At 46.2% G+C, this 25,285-nt stretch overlaps 1 protein-coding gene across 1 annotated transcript in view; it reads left to right on the top strand.

The window, feature by feature from the left end:
• The window catches only part of adamts12 (ADAM metallopeptidase with thrombospondin type 1 motif, 12), a 66,528-nt gene extending 51,440 nt beyond the window's left edge, over positions 1-15,088 (top strand). Inside the window, exons 17-26 of the mRNA XM_046348327.1 lie at positions 3,331-3,472; positions 3,742-3,868; positions 6,814-7,024; positions 7,295-7,834; positions 8,212-8,574; positions 8,859-9,011; positions 10,926-11,102; positions 11,189-11,335; positions 11,464-11,614; positions 12,914-15,088. Coding sequence (XP_046204283.1) covers positions 3,331-3,472; positions 3,742-3,868; positions 6,814-7,024; positions 7,295-7,834; positions 8,212-8,574; positions 8,859-9,011; positions 10,926-11,102; positions 11,189-11,335; positions 11,464-11,614; positions 12,914-13,029 — 2,127 coding nt within the window. The 3' untranslated portion in view covers positions 13,030-15,088. The remainder of the gene's footprint in view (positions 1-3,330; positions 3,473-3,741; positions 3,869-6,813; positions 7,025-7,294; positions 7,835-8,211; positions 8,575-8,858; positions 9,012-10,925; positions 11,103-11,188; positions 11,336-11,463; positions 11,615-12,913) is intronic.
• The last annotated feature ends 10,197 nt before the right edge of the window (positions 15,089-25,285 follow it).

The following is a 25,285-nucleotide window of genomic DNA, read 5'->3' as shown; positions in this document are numbered from 1 at the left end:
ACAGAGACAGGAACAATCACCCACGAAATACACAGTGAAACCCAGGCTACCTAATTACGGTTCCCAATCAGAGACAACGAGAATCACCTGACTCTGATTGAGAACCGCCTCAGGCAGCCAAGCCTATACTAGACACACCCCACTCAACCACAATCCCAATGCCTACAAAAAACCCAATACGACAACACAATAAACCCATGTCACACCCTGGCCTGAACAAATATATAACGAAAACACAAAATACAATGACCAAGGCGTGACAGAACCCTCCCTAAGGTGCGGACTCCCGGACGCACCTCACAACGATAACGATATGGAGGGTCCGGGTGGGCGTCTGTCCATGGTGGCGGTTCCGGCTCGGGACCCCTCTCCATAAATGTCATCGTTCCTCCCCTTCGCGTCCTGGGATAATCCACCCTCGCCGCCGACCATGGCCTAATAGTCCTCACCCAGAACCCCACTGGACTGAGGGGCTCGGGGACTGAGGGGAAGCTCGGGACTGAGGGGAAGCTCGGGACTGAGGGGCAGCTCGGGACTGAGGGGAAGCTCGGGACTGAGGGGCAGCTCGGGACTGAGGGGCAGCCCTGGACTGAGGGGCAGCCCGGGACTGAGGGGCAGCCCAGTACTGAGAGGAAGCCCAGTACTGAGAGGAAGCCCAGTACTGAGATGAAGCTCAGGCAGGTAGTAGGCTCCGGTAGATCCTGGCTGGCTGGCGGATCTGAAAGATTCTGGTTGACTGGCAGATCTGGAAGAGACTGGTTGACTGGCAGATCTGGAAGAATCTGGTTGACTGGCAGATCTAGAAGATCATGGCTGACTGGCGGATCTAGCTGCTCTATGCAGGCTGGCAGCACCTTGCAGACTGGCAGCTCCCTGCAGACTGGCAGCTCCTTGCAGACTGACAGCTCTTTGCAGACTGACAGATCCTTGCAGACTGGCAGCTCCTTGCAGACTGGCAGCTCCTTGCAGACTGACAGCTCTTTGCAGACTGGCAGCTCTGGCTGCTTCATGCAGAATGACAGCTCTGGCTGCTTCATGCAGACTGGCAGCTCTGGCTGCTTCATACAGACTGACAGCTCTGGCTGCTTCATGCAGACTGACAGCTCTGACTGCTCCATGCAGGCTGACAGCTCTGACTGCTCCATGCAGGCTGGCAGCACCTTGGAGACTGACAGCTCTGGCTGCTTCATGCAGACTGACAGCTCTGGCTGCTTCATGCAGACTATACACCATATAAACTACACACACCAAATAACCAGTCATAATCTAACTACACACACCATATAAACTATACACACCGAATAACAGTCATAATCTAACTACACACACCATATAAACTGACAGCTCTGGCTGCTTCATGCAGACTATACACCATATAAACTACACACACCAAATAACCAGTCATAATCTAACTACACACACCATATAAACTATACACACAGAATAACCAGTCATAATCTAACTACACACACCATATAAACTACACACACCAAATAACCAGTCATAATCTAACTACACACACCATATAAACTACACACACCATATAAACTACACACACCAAATAACCAGTCATAATCTAACTACACACACCATATAAACTATACACACCAAACAACCAGTCATAATCTAACTACACACACAATATAAACTACACACACCATATAAACTATACACACCAAATAACCAGTCATAATCTAACTACACACACCATATAATATAATAATAATATATGCCATTTAGCAGACGCTTTTATCCAAAGCGATTTACAGTCATGTGTGCATACATTCTACGTATGGGTGGTCCCGGGAATCGAACCCACTACCCTGGCGTTACAAGCGCCATGCTCTACCAACTGAGCTACAGAAGGACTATACACACCAAATAACCAGTCATAATCTAACTACACACACAATATAAACTACACACACCATATAAACTACACACACCAAATAACCAGTCATAATCTAACTACACACACCATATAAACTACACACACCAAATAACCAGTCATAATCTAACTACAAACACCATATAAACTACACACACCAAATAACCAGTCATAATCTAACTACACACACCATATAAACTACACACACCAAATAACCAGTCATAATCTAACTACACACACCATATAAACTACACACACCAAATAACCAGTCATAATCTAACTACACACACAATATAAACTACACACACCAAATAACCAGTCATAATCTAATTACACACATAATCCATATACACTATGCACCTGGCTGGTCCATATACACTATGTACCTGGCTGGTCCATATACACTATGCACCTGGCTGGTAACCAGTCATAATCTAACTACACACACCATATAAACTACACCTAACCAGTCATAATCTAACTACACACACCATATAAACTACCACACTAACCAGTCATAATCTAACTACACACACCATATAAACTACTAACCAGTCATGGTCCATATAAACACTATAACCAGTCATAATCTACCTGGCTGGTAACCATCATAATCTAACTACACTATGCACCATAATGGTCCATATACACTATGCACCTGGCTGGTCCATATACACTATGCACCTGGCTGGTCCATATACACTATGCACCTGGCTGGTCCATATACACTATGCACCTGGCTGGTCCATATACACTATGCACCTGGCTGGTCCATATACACTATGCACCTGGCTGGTCCATATACACTATGCACCTGGCTGGTCCATATACACTATGCACCTGGCTGGTCCATATACACTATGCACCTGGCTGGTCCATATACACTATGCTGGCTGGTCCATATACACTATGCACCTGGCTGGTCCATATACACTATGCACCTGGCTGGTCCATATACACTATGCACCTGGCTGGTCCATATACACTATGGACCACTATGTCACCTGGCTGGTCCATATACACTATGCACCTGGCTGGTCCATATACACTATGCACCTGGCTGGTCCATATACACTATGTACCTGGCTGGTCCATATACACTATGCACCTGGCTGGTCCATATACACTATGTACCTGGCTGGTCCATATACACTATGCACCTGGCTGGTCCATATACACTATGTTTTGAGCTGGACCTGGCTGGTCCATATACACTATGCACCTGGCTGGTCCATATACACTATGCACCTGGCTGGTCCATATACACTATGCACCTGGCTGGTCCATATACACTATGCACCTGGCTGGTCCATATACACTATGCACCTGGCTGGTCCATATACACTATGCACCTGGCTGGTCCATATACACTATGGACCAGCCAGAAGACGATTCAGATGTCATACACACACTAACAGCTGGGTGTTGTTCCTGTTGTTCAGTTGCTGTACCAGGAGAAGAACCCAGGTATAAAGTACGAGTACACCATCAAGAAGAGCCGCCAGACAGGAAATGAGTTAATCAAATCGGAGTACAGGTGGAGGCATGGGGCCTGGACAGACTGCAGCACCACATGTGGGCTAGGTGAGTGGTTGTCTTTTAAATAACTAATGATATGCTTTACCCTTAAGCTCTTAAATTCATATTCAGCTTTGGTCGGACGGCCATCATCCGTGTGTAGAATATTTGTACTCCGTGTGTTAACTTGTCAGATATTAAGAGTTGTCGATTTTGGATTCTGATGATATGGATGATGATTGCATTTCAATTCAGAGAGTTAAGCAGTATTGACAGTTATAGCCTACAGTGTGATTATTCAGGCAGAAACATTCCCTGTGTTCTGTGCCATCCAGGTGAGCAGCAGCAACCTGTCAGGTGTTTTGAGCTGGAGGTGGGTGTGGTAGATGAGTCTCTGTGTGACCCAGAGAGCCGCCCGGAGGACAGACACCGCAAGTGCAAGAACATGGACTGTCCCGTCAGGTTTCATAGTGTCCCCATTACTAAGACAACCACTCTATAACACCTGTCTTATTTCTACTGTAGTACTACGTTATTATTATTGCTGTATCTGGTGTTATTACTGTCTGTTCTAACACTCTGTTCCCTCTCACACTCTGCTCCCTCTCACACTCTGTTCCCTCTCACACTGTTCCCTCTCACACTGTTCCCTCTCACTCTGTTCCCTCTCACACTGTTCCCTCTCACACTCTGTTCCCTCTCACACTGTTCCCTGTTCCCTCTCACACTGTTCCCTCTCACACTCTGTTCCCTCTCACACTCTGTTCCCTCTCACACTCTGTTCCCTCTCACACTCTGTTCCCTCTCACACTCTGTTCCCTCTCACACTCTGTTCCCTCTCACTCTGTTCCCTCTCACACTCTGTTCCCTCTCACACTCTGTTCCCTCTCACACTGTTCCCTCTCACACTCTGTTCCCTCTCACACTCTGTTCCCTCTCACACTCTGTTCCCTCTCACACTCTGTTCCCTCTCACACTCTGTTCCCTCTCACACTCTGTTCCCTCTCACACTGTTCCCTCTCACACTCTGTTCCCTCTCACACTCTGTTCCCTCTCACACTCTGTTCCCTCTCACACTCTGTTCCCTCTCACACTGTTCCCTCTCACACTCTGTTCCCTCTCACACTCTGTTCCCTCTCACACTCTGTTCCCTCTCACACTCTGTTCCCTCTCACACTCTGTTCCCTCTCTGTTCCCTCTCACACTCTGTTCCCTGTTCCCTCTCACACTCTGTTCCCTCTCACACTGTTCCCTCTCACACTCTGTTCCCTCTCACACTCTGTTCCCTCTCACACTCTGTTCCCTCTCACACTCTGTTCCCTCTCACACTCTGTTCCCTCTCACTGTTCCCTGTTCCCTCTCACACTCTGTTCCCTCTCACACACTGTTCCCTCTCACACTGTTCCCTCTCACACTCTGTTCCCTCTCACACTGTTCCCTCTCACACTCTGTTCCCTCTCACTGTTCCCTCTCACACTCTGTTCCCTTTCACACTGTGTTCCCTCTCACACTGTTCCCTCTCACACTGTTCCCTCTCACACTCTGTTCCCTCTCACACTCTGTTCCCTCTCACACTCTGTTCCCTCTCACACTGTTCCCTCTCACACTGTTCCCTCTCACACTCTGTTCCCTCTCACACTCTGTTCCCTCTCACACTCTGTTCCCTCTCACACTCTGTTCCCTCTCACACTGTTCCCTCTCACACTGTTCCCTCTCACACTCTGTTCCCTCTCACACTCCCTGTTCCCTCACACTGTTCCCTCTCACACTCTGTTCCCTCTCACACTGTTCCCTCTCACACTGTTCCCTCTCACACTGTTCCCTCTCACACTCTGTTCCCTCCCTGTTCCCTCTCACACTCTGTTCCCTCTCACACTCTGTTCCCTCTCACACCCTCTGTTCCCTCTCACACTGTTCCCTCTCACACTCTGTTCCCTCTCACACTCTGTTCCCTCTCACACTCTGTTCCCTCTCACACTCTGTTCCCTCTCACACTCTGTTCCCTCTCACACTCTGTTCCCTCTCACACTCTGTTCCCTCACACTCTGTTCCCTCTCACACTGTTCCCTCTCACACTCTGTTCCCTCTCACACTCTGTTCCTGTTCCCTCTCACACTCTGTTCCCTCTCACACTCTGTTCCCTCTCACACTCTGTTCCCTCTCACACTCTGTTCCCTCTCACACTCCCTCTCACACTCTGTTCCCTCTCACACTCTGTTCCCTCTCACACTGTTCCCTCTCACACTGTTCCCTCTCACATTCTGTTCCCTCTCACACTCTGTTCCCTCACACTGTTCCCTCTCACACTCTGTTCCCTCTCACACTGTTCCCTCTCACACTGTTCCCTCTCACACTCTGTTCCCTCTCACACTCTGTTCCCTCACACTGTTCCCTCTCACACTCTGTTCCCTCTCACACTGTGTTCCCTCTCACTCTGTTCCCTCACACTGTTCCCTCACACTGTTCCCTCTCACACTCTGTTCCCTCTCACACTCTGTTCCCTCTCACACTCTGTTCCCTCTCACACTGTGTTCCCTGTTCCCTCACACTGTTCCCTCTCACACTGTTCCCTCTCACACTCTGTTCCCTCTCACACTCTGTTCCCTCTCACACTCTGTTCCCTCTCACACTGTTTCCCTCTCCCTCTGTTCCCTCTCACACTCTGTTCCCTCTCACACTCTGTTCCCTCTCACACTCTGTTCCCTCTCACACTGTGTTCCCTCTCACACTGTTCCCTCTCACACTCTCACACTGTTCCTCTCACACTCTGTTCCCTCTCACACTCTGTTCCCTCTCACACTCTGTTCCCTCTCACATTCTGTTCCCTCTCACACTCTGTTCCCTCTCACACTCTGTTCCCTCTCACATTCTGTTCCCTCTCACACTCTGTTCCCTCTCACACTCTGTTCCCTCTCACACTCTGTTCCCTCTCACACTCTGTTCCCTCTCACACTCTGTTCCCTCTCACACTCTGTTCCCTCTCACACTCTGTTCCCTCTCACACTCTGTTCCCTCTCACACTGTTCCCTCTCACACTCTGTTCCCTCTCACACTGTTCCCTCTCACACTCTGTTCCCTCTCACACTCTGTTCCCTCTCACACTCTGTTCCCTCTCACATTCTGTTCCCTCTCACACTCTGTTCCCTTTCACACTGTGTTCCCTCTCACACTGTTCCCTCTCACACTGTTCCCTCTCACACTCTGTTCCCTCTCACACTCTGTTCCCTCTCACACTCTGTTCCCTCTCACACTCTGTTCCCTCTCACATTCTGTTCCCTCTCACACTCTGTTCCCTTTCACACTCTGTTCCCTCTCACACTGTTCCCTCTCACACTGTTCCCTCTCACACTCTGTTCCCTCTCACACTCTGTTCCCTCTCACACTCTGTTCCCTCTCCCCCTGGGTAGGTGGTGGGTGGGGGGCTGGCAGCTGTGCTCTGCCACCTGTGGTTCAGGAGGGGTGAGGAAGCGCACAGTGATGTGTGTTCGCACGGTGGCAGGGGAGGAGAGAGTCCTCCACCCTGGTGACTGTAAAGAGCTGCTCAAACCCAAACCTGTGGTGCCCTGCAACAGAGACCTGCCCTGTGGACCCGACTGGGCCGTGGGCAGCTGGAGCCCGGTACAGTTCTATTCTCTCCCTCTCTCACACCCTGTCTCTTCCTGTGTTTCTGTCCATGCCTCTATCCATTCTCCTCTCTAGCTTCCCTATCCTGCCTGTTTTGTAAACCTCTCTCTCTTGCTCTGTCTCTCTCTCTCTCTCTCTCTCTCTCTCTCTCTCTCTCTCTCTCTCTCTCTCTCTCTCTCTCTCTCTCTCTCTCTCTCTCTTTCTCTCTCTCTGTCTCTCTCTCCTTGTTGTGTTAATAACCTATTTAATCTTTCTCCCTCTCAGTGCCCAGTGACATGTGGTGGTAGCGTGCGCTCCCGGACGGTCACCTGCCTGACCGCACCCGAACGAAAGTGTGACATAGAGACCATGCCTCGCTCCAAGTCTCTATGTGCCCTGCTGAGCTGCCCAAGAGCAGGCCTCCGACGACGTCCGGGACCACCCCCTAAATACCGGCGTGTCTACCCGCCCAAGAGACACCCCACCAGGCAGCCGGTTACACACGCCTGGGGTCCCAGAAGCACCAGCCCCACCGCTACACCCAGAACCATCACTGTGACTGAGAGAACTACAACCCCCATCACCACCTCTACCACCAGGCCCCTTCCACCATCCTCCACAGCTTCTGACATCATCGACGTAGATGGCTATGAGTGGAAGAATGGGAGTGTAGAGGATAAGAAAGTTTTTTTTATTACGACCAGTCCTATTGAAGAGGAGAACAGAGAGAGGGGCATGAGAGAAAAAGAGGAAGAAGAGATAAAGGAGGAGGGGAGTACATCTGGTTTTGTGTTTCCAGACTCGGGGGGTGAGGTACACCCCGGGGTATGACTATGTAGTGGAGGACGGCATGACAACAGGGAAGGAGGGGCATATAGATTTAGACATTTTTACCACAGCAACCTCTCTCAGGACTCCCAAACAATCAGCAGCCACCGTGACCACCACCAGGTTACACCCTACAATTACACCGCACACAAGTGTCCAAACAACATCACATACAACCCCACACGCAACCAGAGTTCTTCGCACTACCTCCCCCTCAGCTCCACAAACCGGCACTGGACGCTGGCCTGTGACCCCCCGCCACTACCCCCTCACTCGCCCCAAAACCACCCCTTCCACCCAACGGGCAACCACAGTGCCCCACACCACCCCTACACCCCTGGCACACACAGCAGGGGTGAGGAGTACACCCAAAGTCCCTTACCACAGTAAACAAGCACTGTACCCCACAACAGAAGGCACTTTCCACACTAGAGATGCCCCCTACTCCACTAGCCCATCAACAGATGCCCCCCCACCCCACTGCGAGGATCATTAAGCTGAAGAAGCCCAATGAGATCTCAGAGAATGGCATCTCTGCCCCTCGTTCTAAAAAGCCAGGCTCACTGGCTAAGAAGCCTGCCTCACGTTTTAAAGGCCCCTCCCTTTGTTCAAAAGGCAAAGGTCAGAAGCAGAAACCAGAAAGTACCGTAGTGACCTTCACCAATGACTATGGGTCCCTGAACGCCCAGGAGCCAATCAGCATGGATGTGTTCTGGGTGGTGGGCAACTGGAGCGAGGTGAGTACAGGAAACTGTAACCCTCTGTTGATGAGCTTAGTGATGATGACCCTATAAAGATACAATGCCTTTTGTTTATTAGAATCCCAAATGTAAGAATGAACCCTCTTATAGCGGTGTATAGTCATGGAGAAGACACACGTCTATACTTACTTACAACATACCTCCGTTTGATGAACGAGGGTTTTACATCCGAATTCAATCAAATGAACCAAATCTCCCTTGACCCTGTTACTGACGTTGCGTCTTCCTCTCTCTCTCTTCTCACCTGTTGTCTGTGTCAGTGTTCCACGTCATGTGGCCTGGGGGCAGTGTGGAGGCCAGTGCTGTGTAGCTCCCAGCAGGAATCGGACTGTGCCAACCTGGAGAGACCGGAACCAGCTCGCACCTGTCACCTGCGCCCCTGTGCCACCTGGCTGAGTGGCAACTGGAGCAAGGTCAGTATCCTGGGTAAACTATGCAAGACAGCAACTCACTTATGGTGAGCTGATTATACTATACCTTTCTCTCTCTCTCTCTCTCTCTCTCTCTCTCTCTCTCTCTCTCTCTCTCTCTCTCTCTCTCAATTCAATTCAATTTGCTTTATTAGCATAACGTTACAATGTACATATTTCCTGAGCTCACTTTGGAGATTTACAATATTAACATAATTAAAATAATAATAATCCATATTATCAATGGGACAACAGTATCAACAATAATCAAGGGTCAAAATAACCATACATTTATTTTTTTATTTTAATTGAACCTTTATTCAACATTGAACCATAACAATAAGCATAGTACAGGTTGGTTGGTCTGTCAGACACTGTCCCTCATCTTATGGCAGGCAGCAATGTAGTGCGCTGCCAACCCACATCTGCCAACTCACACGCTGCCAATGGTGTAATGTCGATTTAGGGCCAGATAACACTGTATTTTAGTTTGTGCTTGTGCTTATGTTTTGTTTTGACAGTGTTGTAATTTGGTTTATTCTGATTGATTGGATGTTCTGGTCCTGAGGCTTCAGTGTGTTAGTGGACCAGGTCTGTGAACTCAGCCCCAGGACCTGCTGCATGAGGGGACTCTTTTCTTTGCTCAGCTCTCTCCCACCCTCTCTCTCTCATTCTCTCTCTCCCACCCTCTCTCTCTCATTCTCTCTCTCCCACCCTCTCTCACCCTCTCTCTCTCATTCTCTCTCTCCCACCCTCTCTCTCTCTCATTCTCTCTCTCCCACCCTCACTCTCTCATTCTCTCTCTCCCACCCTCTCATTCTCTCTCTCCCACCCCCCCTCTCTCATTCTCTCTCTCCCACCCTCTCTCTCTCATTCTCTCTCTCCCACCCTCTCTCTCTCATTCTCTCTCTCCTCCCACCCTCTCTCATTCTCTCTCTCCCTCCCACCCTCTCTTTCTCATTCTCTCTCTCCCACCAATCTCTCTCATTCTCTCTCTCCCACCCTCTCTCTCTCATTCTCTCTCCCCCACCCTCTCTCTCTCATTCTCTCTCCCTCATTCTCTCTCTCCTCCCACCCTCTCTCACCCTCTCTCTCTCTCTCTCATTCTCTCTCTCCCACCCTCTCTCTCTCATTCTCTCTCTCCCACCCCCTCTCTCTCATTCTCTCTCTCCCACCCTCTCTCTCTCATTCTCTCTCTCCCACCCTCTCTCATTCTCTCTCTCCTCCCACCCTCTCTCATTCTCTCTCTCCTCCCACCCTCTCTCTCTCATTCTCTCTCTCCCACCCAATCTCTCTCATTCTCTCTCTCCCACCCTCTCTCATTCTCTCTCTCCTCCCACCCTCTCTCATTCTCTCTCTCCTCCCACCCTCTCTCTCTCATTCTCTCTCTCCCACCCAATCTCTCTCATTCTCTCTCTCCCTCATTCTCTCTCTCACATTCTCTCTCTCCTCCCACCCTCTCTCATTCTCTCTCTCCTCCCACCCAATCTCTCTCATTCTCTCTCTCCCACCCACTCTCTCTCATTCTCTCTCTCCTCCCACCCTCTCTCATTCGCTCTCTCTCTTCCCACCCTCTCTCATTCGCTCTCTCTCTTCCCACCCTCTCTCATTCTCTCTCTCCTCCCACCCAATCTCTCTCATTCTCTCTCTCCCACCCACTCTCTCTCATTCTCTCTCTCCTCCCACCCTCTCTCATTCGCTCTCTCTCTTCCCACCCTCTCTCATTCTCTCTCTTTCTTCCCACCCTCTCTCATTCTCTCTCTCCTCCCACCCTCTCTCATTCTCTCTCTCCCACCCAATCTCTCTCATTCTCTCTCTCCCACCCACTCTCTCTCATTCTCTCTCTCTTCCTACCCTCTCTCATTCTCTCTCTCCTCCCACCCTCTCTCTCATTCTCTCTCCCCTCTCTCTCCGTAGTGTCCAGAGCGATGTGAGGTGGTGGGTTGGAGGCAGCGTGAGGTGCAGTGTGTGGATGGGCAGAAGGGACATCCACTGAGACCGTTCCACTGCCAAGCTCTTTCCTCCAGACCCCCCAGCACCCTGTCCTGTCATCACCAACCCTGCCAGCCCTGGAGAACTTCCCCCTGGGGACAGGTACACACACACGTTATCACATGTTGACTGGCTTGGTTCATATGAATTACAATATGATTGTTAATATAAACTCCTTTCATCCCCAGTGTTCTCGTAGCTGTGGTGGTGGATTGTGGGAGCGGCTGGTGTACTGCCCTGAGCCACAGCGCTGTAGCGCCACCCAGAGACCAAACGACACAGAGACCTGCAACCTGCAGCGCTGCAGCTACTGGGACCCGCAGGACTGGGAGAAGGTAATGGCACAGGGGAACATACTTACAGTTTGCACCTGTTACATGTTCAGAGTGTGCATTGCATGGTACGGTGTGTCAGTGGGGACTAGTGTGTGTGAGTAATATCTGTTTTCTCCTGTGTGTGTCAGTGCTCTGTGAGTTGTGGTGGGGGGATGCAGCATCGCATGGTGCCGTGTGTCGTTGAGGACTCTAGCTCTGTGGAGAACAGTCTCTGTGACCAGAGCAACAGGCCTGACACAATCAGGACATGCAACTTGCAGGAGTGTAAGACTAACACAGGTAAGACAAACACAGGTACGACAAACATAGGTACCACTAACACAGGTACCACTAACACAGTTAAGAAAAACACAGGTACGACAAACATAGGTACGACTAACACAGGTACCACTAACACAGGTACCACTAACACAGGTACCACTAACACAGGTACCATTAACACAGGTACCACTAACACAGGTACCACTAACACAGATACCACTAACACAGGTACCACTAACACAGGTACCACTAACACAGATACCACTAACACAGATACCACTAACACAGATACCACTAACACAGGTACCACTAACACAGGTCCACTAACACAGATACCACTAACACAGATACCACTAACACAGATACCACTAACACAGGTACCACTAACACAGATACCACTAACACAGGTACCACTAACACAGGTACCACTAACACAGGTACCACTAACACAGGTACTACTAACACAGATACCACTAACACAGGTACCACTAACACAGGTACCACTAACACAGATACCACTAACACAGGTACCACTAACACAGGTACCACTAACACAGATACCACTAACACAGGTACCACTAACACAGGTACCACTAACACAGGTAAGACTAACTGTTAGGAATCCCTTTGGCCCGACAGTCTAGGGGGGATGGTAACGAGACCCGTAACATAACTCATACAAAGTATAATAGTGACTAAGTATCAGTGAGAACGAAAAACCACAGACAACTTAATTACCGTCAAACACTCAGGATTTAGAGCAGGCCAAGACGCATGAAAGCTGGGTTATTGAAAATCAGGGTTATTCCACCAAATATTGATTTCTGAACTCTTCCTAATTTAAAACATTAGTATTGTATTATTTAAAAATGTTATTATTTTTCTTTGCATTATTCGAGGTCTAACAACGCTGCATATTTTTTGTTATTATGACCAGTCTAAATTACAATATTTGATTTGGAATTTGGGAGAAATGCTGTCAGTAGCTTATAGAATAAAACAAAATGTTAATTTGACCCAAACACATACCTATAAATAGTAAACCCAGAGAAACGGATCATTTTGCAGTGGTCTCTTCATGTTTTCCAGAGCTGTAGATACTGTTGATGGACATACAGTACAGCAGGTAGCCTAGTCGTTAAGAGCGCTAGGCTGGTAACTGAAAGGTTGCTTGTTTAAACCCCCAAGCCAGCTAGGTGAAACATGTGTCGATGTGCCCTTAAGCAAGGTACTAAACTGTAGTTGCACTGGATGCTTTAATTCATTGCGGTTGACATAAATCCGTGTTCTGTTCTGTCCTTGGTGTTGGTTCTATAGGTCTGCTGTGTAGGAAGAACAGCATGTCGTCTCGGTTCTGTGACAAGTTGAAGCTGCTGGGCCGCTGCTCCCTCAGGTCCATCCAGAAACAGTGCTGTGTCACCTGTAGAGGGTAAACTCTGACCCGCACTACACCCACCACATGGACCCCTCTCATACAAAATGCACACGTACAGGGCTTCCACACTGCGATCCTATTGGTGGATTTCATCTCTAGTGCAATCAGCCGACAGCAGCCTTTTCACCATCATCATCATAATAACCCCCACAAACTGTCGTTATCTTCATTGGGCAGAAATTCATGGAGCTATGGTACTGTGTACTGCTGCTGTGTGCAGTTTGTCTTAGCCAGTCTTGCACCTTCCCAGCTCTTCCAGGGTATCAGGCCTCCAGCTGCCTCTAAAGAGTTAGTTATGTCAACTTCTCTCCAATATCCCACCTGCTTTCCAATACTGATGAATGTCACTCAGAATGTATACCTGTGTATACCTGTGTATACCTGTGTAATCGGCTGCCATGTTGTTTTCTATTCACCGTTCCCCCACCACAGAAATGATGATGACATCCGATAACACTGTGTTTACAATCCCCTTTCAGCTGGTTTTTGCCTCGTATTTACAAAGACATTAGGATGTGAAAATGGGTATTTTCTGATACTTAATCAATCCCCCAAACAAATGAGTAATGATAAGATAACTATTATGTCATCAACATTTTCCATGTCACTTCTGAGCCTGGATCGGCAAAAATGACCAAATACAATAACAAAATACCATAAAGATCAATGTATCAAAATAAACCACAAAATACTTGAATTTTTAAATGTATTTAATTCAAATACATGTATTTTGTATTTTATAATACAGAAGCACTTAGCTGGCCCGAACAGCAAAGGCATTCTCAGTAACGGTTGCAACAGCATTCTCAGTAACAGTTGCAACAGCATTCTCAGAAACGTTTTACTTGCTATAACTGTGATATGTTGTTGTTCATTTGCACTGACTGTATGTCACTCTGGATCAGAGTGTCTGCTACATAACCAAAATGTAAATGTATATGTAAAAATGAACATACCAAAATGAACTGCAAAGCACACTGGGTATTATTATTGGCCTTGTTTCAGGGTCACGTCTAGATGGCATACAGTTTAGCCTAATTCTCCTAACCTGCTACGTTAATTCTCCTAACCTGCTACATTAATTCTCCTAACCTGCTACGTTAATTCTCCTAACCTGCTACGTTAATTCTCCTAACCTGCTACGTTAATTCTCCTAACCTGCTACGTTAATTCTCCTAACCTGCTACGTTAATTCTCCTAACCTGCTACGTTAATTCTCCTAACCTGCTTGCGTAAATTCTCCTAAACCTTCTACAAATGTCAATTTTGACAAAAGCTGTATCCCTTCTAGACAAACCTTGTTTTGGGGCGGAGCTTATTCACATAACACTCAGCTTGCTTTGCAATTGTCCATTTTTACATGCACATTTATATTTAGCTAATTTAGCAGATGCTCTTATCACCCCGTAGTGCCACCAGACTTCTGATTCCAATACAGAGTGATATGGGGCCACAATGGTGAACCGCTATAACAACAACAACTAAATATTTTGAAAATACAAATGACAGCTTTCAAAAGGATCTTGATAAAAACAGATTGGAGTGTAGTTCAGTCCAGTGTAATACAAATTACACAATACTCAGAAGTATTTTAAATACTTCACATCTCTGCTTCTAAGAAAATACTGGGTAAATAGTAGACTATACAATAAAGATGAATGTTTTTGTCTAGTGTTTTTTTAAATGTGTTATTGTGGGTTTTTCAGTGTTATTTCTCTCGTTCTAAGAGCTCTCCGGCGTACTGTAGCTCTGAAAAGAGATTTACCTGAGGCATAGATCCGGGATCAGTTTACGCTCCCCAAATCCTAACTTTAACCATGAGGGGAAAACATAAAACTGACCCTAGATTAGTGTCTCTGGGTAACGTCATACTACTCTAGTGCTGTATATCTATCCTGTGGTGCCCCTCCCCTTTATTAGGCTGGCCAATGAGAATGAGTTGTTGCAGGTCATCCCTCTCAGGCCTCAGTTAAGATTGCCGATGTGTTTATATGATATTGTACAGGTGCTATTATCTTTATACAAACCTTTAGCAATAAATGCAATGATGAAATAAGCGTTTGGTGTGACTGCTTTTTGCTTTGAATGTCCATCAAGATTATATCATTCCTTTTCACTGTTATTTCCCTGCAGAACCCCACCATCAGGTATTAGTTTGGAGTTTGCAGCCTTCTTGTGATTGTGGTGTCCGAAAAAATGGGTTTGTGTGTGTGTGTGTGTTCTGACGGGATGATGTTATGAAGTCCGAGTCCTGCCTGGCCCATGGTGCCCCTGGTTGTCTATGTTGTCCTGACAGTATCGGTGAGATATGAGCCATGTGGTCGATCTAGGAGGAAATGAAGAGGAGGATGTTATTGGTGGTAATACTCTTCAAACAGCGAAGCTTTAACACTGGCCTCAGGCTCATGACGTCAGGGGATCCCAGGTTCTCTCATCACCCACAACTGGTTTTATAGTTGGCAAGGTAAACAGGATACATTCTATAACATTATGCTCCTTAATGTGTTTCATGGCATTGTACATTTTTCTAGTACAGTTCACTGTCATGATTGCTCATGCGAAACGGGAGTAATTAATGTAATGGAATTTGGACTGGAGGTAGCATTCATCTGAATAAGTGCACTTGTTAGGATCTGGGCTAATCAACTCTTACGCTGCGAAGTCCAGAGCCTGGTGCCTTTGTGTTTTAACTCATATTTAATGGCACCCACCTGGTGTTCCAGGTCTTAACCAGTCCATGTTCAGAGAGGAACAATGAAAAACACAGTTATCGGTGGTAATACTCTTCAAATAGCAAAGCTTTAACTTCAGAGTTGAGTTTGAAGGGTACTGTATATAGTATCACAGGTGTTTGGTGTCACCCTAATTGGGGAGGAAGGGCTCGTGGCAAAGGCTGGAGCGGAATAGGTGGAATGGGATCAAATACATCAAACACATGGTTTCCATGTGTTTGATGCTATGCCTTTTGTTCCGTTCCAGCCTTTATCATGAGCCGTCCTCCCCTCAGCAGCTTCCACTGTAATAATATGTCCACTCTGTAAGTACCTCCTGCTTGGTCTACATGCTTTAATATGAAATTGGACTGTTCACCGCGTATGTCTTTAGGGAAAAGGAACACATACACCACCGCGTATGTCTTTAGGGAAAAGGAACACATACACCACCGCGTATGTCTTTAGGGAAAAGGAACACATACACCACCGCGTATGTCTTTAGGGAAAAGGAACACATACACCACCGCGTATGTCTTTAGGGAAAAGGAACACATACACCACCGCGTATGTCTTTAGGGAAAAGGAACACATACACCACCGCGTATGTCTTTAGGGAAAAGGAACACATACACCACCGCGTATGTCTTTAGGGAAAAGGAACACATACACCACCGCGTATGTCTTTAGGGAAAAGGAACACATACTCCACCGATGTAGAGCACATACCTAGCTCAGCCCACAACAGACATGGGCTATCACAGCTGAAAGGTGAGGGGGAATATTCTCAGTTGAAAACAGTCAGTGATTAGCTACAGATGTAGGATCTTCATTTGAGCCAGTTTGCTACAGCGGGTAAAAAAATCCTGCAGCAACAAGACATTAGAATTATTATGTGGATTGTATTTAATGTACATTTCTGTAGGGGCTAATCCTTTTTTGGGAAGGTAAAATCAAGTCTGAAATTTCAAAGTGGAAATTGCAATATTAAGAAGCCTTTTTAAACCTCAAATACACTACAACTTTTACATATCCTGCAATACAGGAAAGTTCTCTTGCAACCAGAAGTTCTCTTGCTACCAAATTAACATGCTACATCTGTAGCTGTGTAACACCTAGAACCATAGCACCAGGTTCTGTTTCAGGAATCATATTGAACTCCTCTGTCCCAGATAACCTGACAGTATGCCAGAAGCTAGTCAGCAGTAACGGTACACCGGCCCAATGTGGAGCACAGTGTCATAGATACAGTCAGTGTGTGTACGCGTGTGTGTGTATGTGTGTGAGTGAGTGTGTTTATAACGGAGCTGTCTCCATCCAACTGTAGATCTTTACCAAACCCCATCTCTCTTACTGCTGTGATGTCATAGTGTATTGGGTTGAGTCTGTAGTAACTGCACAATGGTTTCCTTCTTTCCTAGTGACTGCACTCCACGCTGCACTCCACGCTGCACTCCACGCTGCACTCCACGCTGCACTCCACGCTGCACTCCACGCTGAATAGTTCTTCATTAGGCAGGCCCCGCATCTCTCTGATTCAGAGGGGTTGGGTTAAATGTGGAAAACACATTTCAGTTGAATTGCATTCAGTAACTGACTAGGTATCCCCCTTTCCCTTTCTAAAGACTCGTCCTGACCTGCAAAAATATTCAGTCATTTAAAACAATAAAATGTGCCATTTAGCAGAGGCTTTTATCCAAAGCAACTTCCTGTCATGCATGCATACATTTCATCTATGGTTGGCCCCTGGAAACAAACCCATAACCCTGGCAGAGCAAGCACCATCCTCTACCAACTGAGCTACACAGAACTAGGCTCAAGTCAGGACTAAGCTTATCTGGGTCCGGGAAGCAGCCCTTTATGTTTAGATGGCTTTAGTTCATAGATTAAAAAAATAAAAAAACTCTTTAGTACATTTTCACTTGACATCATACCGTATTAGAAGCCAATAATATTATTCTATCTTGGTCTGTCCATTTTAGTTCTGATGATGAAATGAATGTTTGGGGTCTGTGTTAATGTTACTGCTTTGTTATCAAAGTAATGACAACCACTGCTCAATACAGGTGAGTGACTCCATCCTATGACCTGTAAATAAACTCCTCTAGCCTGCTGTAACCGACCCGCGGGCTGCAGCCAGGCTGATGATGTGACCGCCCATCCCTAATGGGAGATAACATGGCATACATCTATCGCTCAGCGTAAAACAGGAAACAGCAACCTCATCTGGGTTACCAGACACTCCACCACCACACACCGGCCTGGGACACTCATCAAATATTGACATTTGATGGCTGGCTGGCTAAAAAGGCCTCAGGTCACCTATAAGACTAGAACAACAGTTGCCAAGGAAGGTGTCTCTGCGTACTGTTGAACGTGACTAGTTCAACAACATGATGAATATGAAGAAAAGACAATGCTTTCTGTTAACAAATGAATGGAAAACAATTAGTAACCAATTTCAGTGTCCGTTTCATCATCTATCAAGGTGAAGTGAGAATAGGAATGGATGTGTTGGTCGGCCGAGGCGGGCCCCAGTCCCACCTATCTGGGCCCCATCAGACTGTGTGTCCTCAGGCAGTAACACAGGTATCCCTGTCTGTACTGTACTGTACCAGGCCTGTTCCTTTATTAAAGTCTCCACCACAGCCTTCTCTGACCCAGGCAGCACACACAGAGTACAGCAGGTCTGGGGCCCAGACATCAAATCTACGGTTGGCTCTCACTGATGGAATATTCTAGAATGCAACTTTCCAGGAGAATGAGATTTGCCTTAGCTTCACCTAAGTAGTGTAACAATGAATTCAATGTCAGTATCACTCATTGCTTTAAAGAGTGAGCATTCCATAGAGTATGCTACTTAACTGTTGCTACATATCCACGTTGAAATAGTAGTTTTGTTTTGTTGAACACTTTATTTGCACTTACTAAGGTAATTTTTTGTAGTCACATTTAGTTTTCCATTTCTATTCATTTTGCTACATTATAACCTAATGAACACAAGCTGAATTACAGGCATATATGAAATACTACATATAACATGATGTATGATTTATATTGATTCTTAGAGAAATAGAGGTGGAGAGAATATAAATCCCACAAGTCAAATTACTGACATGTAATGATGTGCACGGTATAAAGCCAGCTCCTGTGTTGATGGGAAGGGCCCGTAAAGTAAGCGTTTCACTGTTAGTCCAGTTGCTTGCAAAGCATGTGGCGTTTAACATTCGATTTGATTTGCAGCTTGCAGCTTGCAGTTAGACATCAGAAAAACATTGGCCTGTGGTAATTGTCTTTGCTTTTTGAACTTTGATGACAAAGCTCTAAGATAGATCAATAAAGATATGGTAAACACTAAACCCAGGGAGGGCAGAGGAAGATGAGACACAGGCCACCCTGTTGTACCTCCAAAGCTCACTTATATTACGTTTAGGAGGGAAAAAACACAGGCATGGTTGCATTTACAAATCATTTTCTCTTCGGCTTCGAAAGAAATCCTGCAAATCTTTACCACATCTCAACTCTAAAACAAATCCATCTTTCTAGGCGGAACCTGCAAAGAACAATATCCTCTGTTTGAAGGGAAAGCAAAACAACTCAATAGAAAGTGGTTAGAGTAAACTTTTACCCAGAAGAAGAGATTTGCCCCTCAGAGAGAGAGTTATATAAGGAGATATGGATTTATGCTAGCTGGATAAAGGTTTTCAAAGACATTCCTGCTGTGTCTAATGGGGTGGTAACTATAGATGGGGCATTCAGTCTGTCAGCGAGAAAATGTGATATTTGCTCTCACGTTTTCCACGAGAGGAACACAGGCTGCAGTTTGGCAATTGATAGTGATAATCAAAAAATACACAGTAACTATCATTAAACACATATAGGGTAAGGAAAGGCCTCAAATGGGTCGGGGTTAAAAGAAACGTCCAGTAATAAACTGAGTTTACAAAATATTAGAAACACCTGCTCTTTCCATGACAGACTGACCAGGTGAATCCAGGTAAAAGCTATGATCCCTTGTTGATGTCACTTGACAAATCCACTTCAATCACTGTATGTGAAGGGGAGGAGACAGGTTAAAGAAGGACTTTTAAGCCTTGAATCAGTTGAGACATGGATTGTTTACGTGTGCCATTCAGAGGGTGAATGGGCAAGACAAAATATTGAAGTGCCTTTGAAAGGGTTTGTGTGCACCTGTTCGTGTGTCAATAACTGCAACGATGCTGGGTTTTCCCACTCAACAGTTTCCTGTGTGTATCAAGAATGGTCCACCACCCAAAGGACATCCAGCCAACTTAACACAACTGTGGTAAGTATTGGAGTCAACATGGGCCAGCATCCCTGTGGAATGCTTTCGGCACCATTGTAGAGTCCATGCCCTGACAAATTCAGTCTGTTTTGAGGGCAAAGGGGGGTGCAGCTCATATTAGGAAGGTATTCCTAATGTTTTGTACACTCAGTGTATAAGTTCCATGGGAATCCTATGGATGTCCATTATGATTGGGTGAATAATCAATTCAACTTGTCCCTGCTCCTCCAGTTCTGTTTCCTTCAGTGCTGATTAAGGCTACCACAGTGGGAAGGGACAGAACAAACGAAGTAGCCTACTGATAAGATTACTTTGTCTGTGGGGTACCTGATAAAAGCAGACAGATTAACACCAGATTTATTAGGACCAGACCCATCCTCTGTCCGCAGGTTGTTGACAGACATTAAAGCAGACACTTAGAAACTGGCAGGGGCCTTAGGAGAGAAGCAGAAGGCAAGACATGGCATCAAGGGGTGAGAGGAGGAGATACGAAAAGGGCCGTTTCTGAACCATCATTTACAGTTGGGTCATTCCACTAATTCCATGCCTTTTGAGAAGTGTAACTTTGTTGGATTTCACCTCAATTTTACGTTCTGTCATAAAGAGCACGTTCCAACTTCCTAAAAAAAACTAGTTTTCCTATCTCAAGAGATTACATTTAAAAAATGACTATAGTAAGTGCCTATTAAGTGCCAATTAAAGTAACAGGGTTGACTGTAACAGGGTTGACTGTAACAGGGTTGATGATTTCATCTTAAATCAGCCATAAATCCCCTTGTGACAGGGAGAATCTAAGCTTGTATGCAACAGGGAGTGGCAATTCAATACAATTCCTAGCCTGTCTATCTACGGGTAATCTGGTTTGACATGTAATGCTTGACACACTCAGTTTTCCATCACAAAACACTAGAAAATAGCCATAATTAGTAGAACCAGCTCACCGACTTTTACACTATGATTTGACTATTAGAAGTTCAATGTTTCTTTGGAAAAAAAATATATTCAAAAGGAATATTAAAACAAAATTCGGTTCACTTAACAGGGTTGACCTTAAAATGAGGAACAGCTGTAAATGAATCACCAATCACATAAAGTAAATAATTATCTTCAGAAATGTCTTTGTCAAAGCAACAAAATAACTAGGGCTTTACAATGATGGTGAAACTTTGAGAAATTGTCAATTAAAGTGGGTTAAAATGTTCCTAGAGGTGACACAGGGTTGATGGAGGGACATGTCAAAATGCTGAATTTTGGCCCTTTGGCAAGCCTTTCTTCATATAAAACTAATTGGATTTATTGATTTCTCCATGTGGTCTAAACTTTAAAGTTCACTTAATTTAATATAACAGGCTTTTCAAATTCAGAATTGGTGCACAGTTTCTACTTGAAATATCAAAGGGAAGCAAAAGGCACTCTTTTCATGGAATGACCCAGTTACACTCAGCATGGCTAACAAATTCCTCCTTGATGACGCCCTCATTGTTAAGATCTAATACTGGCAATCTTTGCAGATATTAGTTTATTTTTATTCTGTAAGTAGGAAGTTGCTCCCCTGTGTATGATGATGTTATCTTGCTGAATGTACCTTTCAGTTCTCACAGTACATGCTGACCACACTGCTTGCGTTACGTGTGCAAGCATTGCAAAATAAATGTACACATACATGTTATTCAATCATTGCATCCAAACTGCTCACACACGTCAACAAGCTTCTGTGTAGCCAGGCGCTAAACTAGAACTTGGTCTATTTGTGACACTTGACGCGGTGCAAGTCCCGCCTCTCCCATCTCCTCATTGGTTTTTAGGAGCATATACCCACGTGGGTGATTAAACGATGAACTGAGGTCCACACTCCAGTCGGTGGTGGACATGCACCTTAAAGTTGGTTGCCAACCGCCATATAACGTCCAAAGAAGAAGAAGAAGCCTGAAGGAGGAGCGATTACTAGAAACTAACTTGGTTTACCCATTTATCTGTGGATTAATTGTTGGAGTACAGGACCTTGTGCATTTCAGGTAAAATAACAACCCAATGTTTATATCCCAGGACAAATTACCTAGCAACAGAAAACTGGCTTGCTAAATTACCATGATTGTTTAATACTTTTCAACCTGTCCCAAAATGAATATAGTTGGTTCAGAGTTTGTTTTGATATTTCAACCTGTGTGTCCTGATCGCGTCTAGTGTGGGTGGACAAAATCAACATGCGCGCAATAGTGCATACGGACACAAGCGCGAGCCTGGTTTAGTCAGCATGTTAGATACCACCAATTACCAGATTGGAAATGTAGTTTAATTAAGTTATATTGATTAAGTTTTTTAATTCTCCAACTGAATTTGATTACTGAAAATGTGAGGACGTGTCACAACTCGAGTAGAAGAGTATAAGATCTTCTAATTTGCCATGTGACACTTGAGTCTCAGAGGAAGGTGGCGAGATGAGAGGCCTGACTGAGATCCTCTTAGCGTTGCCATTGGATTGGAACTAGCAGTAGTTGGATGGGAAATGGCACCAGGTCTGATTTCTCATATCTTGATAGTACCAGTACCAAGTAGTTGCACTTCAAATCACACACACACACACACACACACACACACACACACACACACACACACACACACACACACACACACACACACACACACACACACACACACACACACACACACACACACACACACACACACACACACACACACACACACACACACACACACACACACACACAATCGTTTAAAGATGGGTTGGACCAAGGTGCAGCGTGGTAGGAGTACATTTTTATTTTATATGACACCAAAAAAACGAACGTAACGCTACATGCAGTGCCGAAAGCAACTACACACAAACAAGATCCCACAATCTAAGGTGGGAAAAAAGACTGCCTAAGTATGATCCCCAATCAGAGACAACGATAAACAGCTGGCTGATTGGGAACCATACTAGGCCAATAAAGAAATAGAAACATAGATTTCCCCACCCGAGTCACACCCTGACCTAACCAAATAGAGAATAAACAAGGCTCTCTAAGGTCAGGGCGTCACACACACACACACACACACACACACACACACACACACACACACACACACACACACACACACACACACACACACACACACACACACACACACACACACACACACACACACACACACACACACACACACACACACACACAGAGTGAGCTATAAAAAAACACTCCCACTACATCCTCTCCATTCACACCTCCACCCCTGTACTATCAACCCAGATAAATCCTATACTACCCTGGTCTTCATTCACACCTCCACCCCTGCCCTATATTCTCACTCATGCACGCACCCGACTCACTCCCATATGTGAGAGGGTTGATGGGAAATGAGAGCAGGGTAAGTGTATTGGGAGGCATTGGTTTGGGAATGAAAAAGAGAGAGAGAGAGGTAGAGTTGGGGGAGAGAGGTGGAAGGAGAGAGAGAATGAGAAAGAATGTAGGGAGGTGGAGAGGGAGAGAGAGTGGAAGGGAGATGGAGGGGGAAGGGGGGATAGATAGTGGAGGGGGAAGGGGGATAGAGAGAAGTGGAGAGAGAGTGAGGTGGAGGGGGAGAGAGAGGTGGAGGGGTGAGAGAGAGGTGGAGGGGTGAGAGAGGTGGATTGTTGGGAGAGTAAGAGGTGGAGGGGAGAGAGAGAGAGGTGGAGGGAGAGAGAGGGGGGGGGGGGAGAAAGAGAGGTGGAGGGTATAGAGAGATTGTAGAAGGGGGTGAGAGAGAGGTGGAGGGGGAGAGAGAGAGAGATGGAGGGGGAGCTGGAGGGGAAGGGAGAGAGAAAGAGAGAGGTGGGTGGTGAGAGAGAGGAAGAGAGTAGTTTGTGTCGGGGGCTAGGGTCAGTTTGTTATATCTGGAGTACTTCTCCTGTCCTATTCGGTGTCCTGTGTGAATCTAAGTGTGCGTTCTCTAATTCTCTCCTTCTTTCTTTCTCTCTCTCGGAGGACCTGAGCCCTAGGACCATGCCCCAGGACTACCTGACATGATGACTCCTTGCTGTCCCCAGTCCACCTGGCCATGCTGCTGCTCCAGTTTCAACTGATCTGAGCCCTAGGACCATGACCCAGGACTACTTGACATGATGACTCCTTGCTGTCCCCAGTCCACCTGGCCATGCTGCTGCTCCAGTTTCAACTGTTCTGCCTTACTATTATTCGACCATGCTGGTCATTTATGAACATTTGAACATCTTGGCCATGTTCTGTTATAATCTCCACCCGGCACAGCCAGAAGAGGACTGGCCACCCCACATATGCTCTCTCTAATTCTCTCTTTCTTTCTTTCTCTCTCTCTCTCGGAGGACCTGAGCCCTAGGACCGTGCCCCAGGACTACCTGACATGATGACTCCTTGCTGTCCCCAGTCCACCTGACTGTGCTGCTGCTCCAGTTTCAAATGTTCTGCCTTATGTGGAAGGACCACCAGAGGGCAGGCTGGGCTCATGGATAGTAGCCCAACAAGGCATGGGAGACAAGGTAACCAGAGGCAATTAAGCACAGCTGACGGTACTAATGACATACTCTCCTTCCCCTATAAGAGAGAGAATGGAACCAGCAGAGAGAGGGGAAAACTATCTCTGGAAGATGGCCACCGAGAGAGAGGAGCTATCCAGGAAGAACCACTAAGACGGTGACAATCCTGTGACTTTTTGTTGTAGTTTAAAGATAATCCTATTGTGTTCCTGTTTCATCTGGAGAAGAAGATAGTGACGCCCAATTACTTGGTCCGCTCACACTTATTATTATTTGACCATGCTGGTCATTTATGAACATTTTAACATCTTGGCCATGTTCTGTTATAATTTCCACCCGGCACAGCCAGAAGAGGACTGGCCACCCCACATAGCCTGGTTCATCTCTAGGTTTCTTCCTAGGTTTTGGCCTTTCTAGGGAGTTTTTCCTAGCTACTGTGCTTCTACACCTGCATTGCTTGCTGTTTGGGGTTTTAGGCTGGGTTTCTGTACAGCACTTTGAGATATCAGCTGATGTACGAAGGGCTATATAAATAAATTTGATTTGATTTTGATTTGGGTGGTGGAAAGAGAAAGGGAGAGAAAGAGAGAGGTGGGTGGTGGAGAGAGAGAATGAGAGGAGAGGGTGGAAGTTAAAGAGAGGGGGTAGATCAGCTGACAGTCTCATATTCACACACACACACAAACACACACACCCCTCCTCAGCCTGTTACCTCAGTGAAGGTGGAGCCACTGTAATTGAGAGG

Source organism: Oncorhynchus gorbuscha, linkage group LG05 (genome assembly GCF_021184085.1).
Source record: "Oncorhynchus gorbuscha isolate QuinsamMale2020 ecotype Even-year linkage group LG05, OgorEven_v1.0, whole genome shotgun sequence".
Taxonomy (NCBI): Eukaryota; Metazoa; Chordata; class Actinopteri; order Salmoniformes; family Salmonidae; genus Oncorhynchus; species Oncorhynchus gorbuscha.
The sequence above is the reverse complement of the archived record's forward strand: the minus strand, read 5'-3'. Positions and strand labels throughout refer to the sequence as shown.